The 3,218-nt window shown below is 48.0% G+C and overlaps 1 protein-coding gene across 1 annotated transcript; it reads left to right on the forward strand.

Moving 5' to 3' along the window:
- The first annotated feature begins 866 nt into the window (after positions 1-866).
- On the forward strand, positions 867-1,708 carry LOC101777974 (uncharacterized protein OsI_031781). Its single transcript, XM_004980880.1, has one exon. The coding sequence runs from the start codon at positions 882-884 to the stop codon at positions 1,560-1,562; it is 681 nt and encodes a 226-aa protein (XP_004980937.1). The 5' UTR covers positions 867-881; the 3' UTR covers positions 1,563-1,708.
- The last annotated feature ends 1,510 nt before the right edge of the window (positions 1,709-3,218 follow it).

The following is a 3,218-nucleotide window of genomic DNA, read 5'->3' on the forward strand; positions in this document are numbered from 1 at the left end:
AACCCTAAACCCTAAACCCTAAACCCTAGACCCTAAACCCTAAACGCTTGCCCTAAAAACCCTAAATACCGCAAAACCCTAAAACCCTAAACAATAAACCCGACACCATCCCCCACGTTTTCGACCGCGGTTACCTGTGGGGCCGTTTTTGGGCTCATATGACCTATAGCACTCGTTTTCATGGCCGAAAACGCGTGCGGAGACCATTTTCACATCTTTGGTCCATCCCCCACATTTTCGACCCCGGTGGCTGGTGTCGCTATTTTTGAGCTCCCGTGACCTATAGCACTCGTTTTCACGACCGAAAATGCGTTCGGAGGCCATTTTCACATCTTCGGTCCATCCCCATCATTTTCGAACCTTGTGGTCGGTGTCGCTATTTTTGGGCTCCTGTGACCTATATCAGACGTTTTCATGACTGAAAAACACGTCCGGCCGCCATTTTTACATGTTCGGTCCATCTCCCATGTTTTCCGCCCCGGTGGCCGGTGTCGCTATTTTCGGGCTACCGTGACCTATAGTACACGTTTTCATTTCCGAAAACACGTCTGGATGGCCGCCCGCAACAAAACACCAAGGTACGGTGAACCTCGGAGAATTAGTTGTTCCGTCCATAGTACGTACTAGCTAACTACCATCCGTGCTCGGTCAAGGCGGGAGGGGTAGCGGAGGCACAAAGCATGCATGCTGTACCCCAAACACACATGCATGGATATAGCTAATTTTGGAGCCACCATATATACATTTACCCGTGAGTTTCTCTTGGACCTATGCTGTTATTACCATGCATACTATTTATAGCAATGGCTTTCGTCAATAAAAAGATGACTTATGCATCAACAAAAACATATAGCAGCACTGTACCCCTCGAACAATCCGCAATGGCGAAGATCCTCTTGTTATTGTCCCTAACTTTTGCTATCGTAGCTGCAGAAGCCTCTACGCAACCACTATCCCCTGCCACCAAAAAGTCCATTGACGACTTGACCTTGTTGTTCCAAGAGGTTATCGATTCCATCAACACCGCCACCCCGCCGGCCAAGAAGCCAGAAGCCACACGTGCCTCTTCGAAGCACATCCACACTGCAGAATTAGATGTCGCCAAGGCCGCCAAGGCAGGAGACGAGAAGAAACTCGCCCACCTCATCCTTTCCTACCGTATGGCTTCTACTATGGTCATCCATGCGCCGCCGGCCGAGAAGCTCAAGGTAATGGAGGACACCTTCAACTCGGCAGCTGCACCAAACGCATTAGAGTGCCCCAACATCGACAAGGCCTACTGCGAGACGCGCTCCAAGTTGAACACGGCCATCCTTGGGGTCGTCGCAGCCGCCTCACCAGAGCAGAAGAAGCTGGGGGACAAAGATTCTACTTTACCGAAATCAATGCATACCGCTATCTCAACTATCAACAAGGCGTATGCGGATGGAGACGACAAGGAAATCGCTCGAGTCCTTGCTGCCTACAACAAGGCAGCCGATTCGGTCATTGCAGCCCCTCCTTCTGATAAGCTTAAAGTGATGAAGTCAACTTTCAAACATGCAGCGGCCAGCGGCGCATGATTAATAATGTACTGTACCGTCGTTCATCTGTTCCATTGTCACCATCACTCTGAAGGTGACAGCATGCACAACATATATCTATGATCGCCCATTTACTCAATTAATAATATTTACTACCACGCATCATATCGTTCCTTTCCTCTAAAACACACCACATCCCAATCGCTGTGCTCAGAAGCATTTGACTGATTGGGTTGTCATTTCTTATAGGAGGACAAATGCTTTTTCCTTGTTACCGACTTTTGTGATATCTAAACTTTTTTTTAAGAGCTAGCTAATGTGGGGTCCCTTTTTAACACTGCTGTATTAACACTAGACTGTTGTATTAACACTAGGAGAGAAACCACTCTTGATCCAACCCTTTAGTCCCGGTTGGATGTGGATCCGGGACTAAATTAGCTCTAGTCCCGCGTCTAAATTTCGAAATTCATGGAGACCCTTTAGTCCAGGTTTCTAACACAAACTCATACTAAAGGTGACACTTTAGTCCCGGTTGGTGTTACAAACCCGGACTAAAACCTCCCACCCCTTTAGTACCAGTTTATAACAAATACCGAGACTTTCTTTTTTAGCTTGTTTTGTAATAAATAAAGTAGTTTTTCCCAACTAGGACTTTTAGATTCAGGGTATAAATTAAATATGTAGATTCAGGGTATAAATATGTACCGGTAGGTCTTGTAAGCGTATCCATTGATAATACAACTTCTCTCGACTTCACGCTAAACCCTAGTTTTAGTAATTTTTGACATGACTCGGCAGGGACCAGTTCAAAAGAACCTATTGCCGCAACCAGTTCAAAAGAGTATTTCAGCATGACTCAGCTCTTGTCTTGGGTCGCTGTTTTCGGGCTCCTGTGACATATAGCGCACGTTTTCATGGCCAAAAATGCGTCCAGAGGCCATTTTCACTTGTTCAGTCTAGCCCCTACATTTTCATGGCCGAAAACGCGTCCGGAGGCCATTTTCACTTGTTCGGTCTAGCCCCTACATTTTCATCCTCGGTGGCCGGTGTGGTCGTGGTCAGGCTCCGGTGACCTATAGCCCACGTTTTCATGGCCGAAAATGCATGCGGAGACCATTTTCACATCTTCGGTCCATCCCCCATATTTTCAACCCCGGTTGCCGGTGTGGCCGTTGTCGGGCTCCTGTGACCTATAGCACCCGTTTTCATGATCGAAAATGTGTCCGGTGGCCATTTTCACGTCTTTGTCCATCCCCCATTGTCAGGCTCCCGTGACCTACACACATTTTCATGGCCGAAAATGCGTGTGGAGGCCATATTCACATGTTCGGTCCATCCCCCACATTTTCAACCCCGGTGGCCGGTGTCACAATTTCCAGGCTCCCGTAACATATAGCACACGTTTTCATGGCCGAAAATGCATCTGGAGGCCATTTTCATTTCTTCAGTCCATCCCCAACGTTTTCGACCCCGGTGGCCGGTGTTGCTGCTTTCGGGCTCCTATGCACCTATAACACACATTTTCATGACCGAAAATGTGTCCGGAGGCCAATTTCACATCTCCGGACCAGCCCCCATGTTTGTCCATGCAGTTATGCCCGTCATTGTCAGTGGGTAAAACCGACTGAGACTAAACGGGACCGTGATGATCGCGGCGTGGGGATCCGTTTATGACCTGTTGGGTATGGACTGAAG

The sequence above is a fragment of the Setaria italica genome, chromosome IX (assembly GCF_000263155.2).
Source record: "Setaria italica strain Yugu1 chromosome IX, Setaria_italica_v2.0, whole genome shotgun sequence".
In the NCBI taxonomy this organism is placed as follows: Eukaryota; Viridiplantae; Streptophyta; class Magnoliopsida; order Poales; family Poaceae; genus Setaria; species Setaria italica.

Bases quoted from the DNA above. Each gene is read 5' to 3' on its own strand.
- LOC101777974 (XM_004980880.1), top strand. From the start codon at position 882: ATGGCGAAGATCCTCTTGTTATTGTCCCTAACTTTTGCTATCGTAGCT.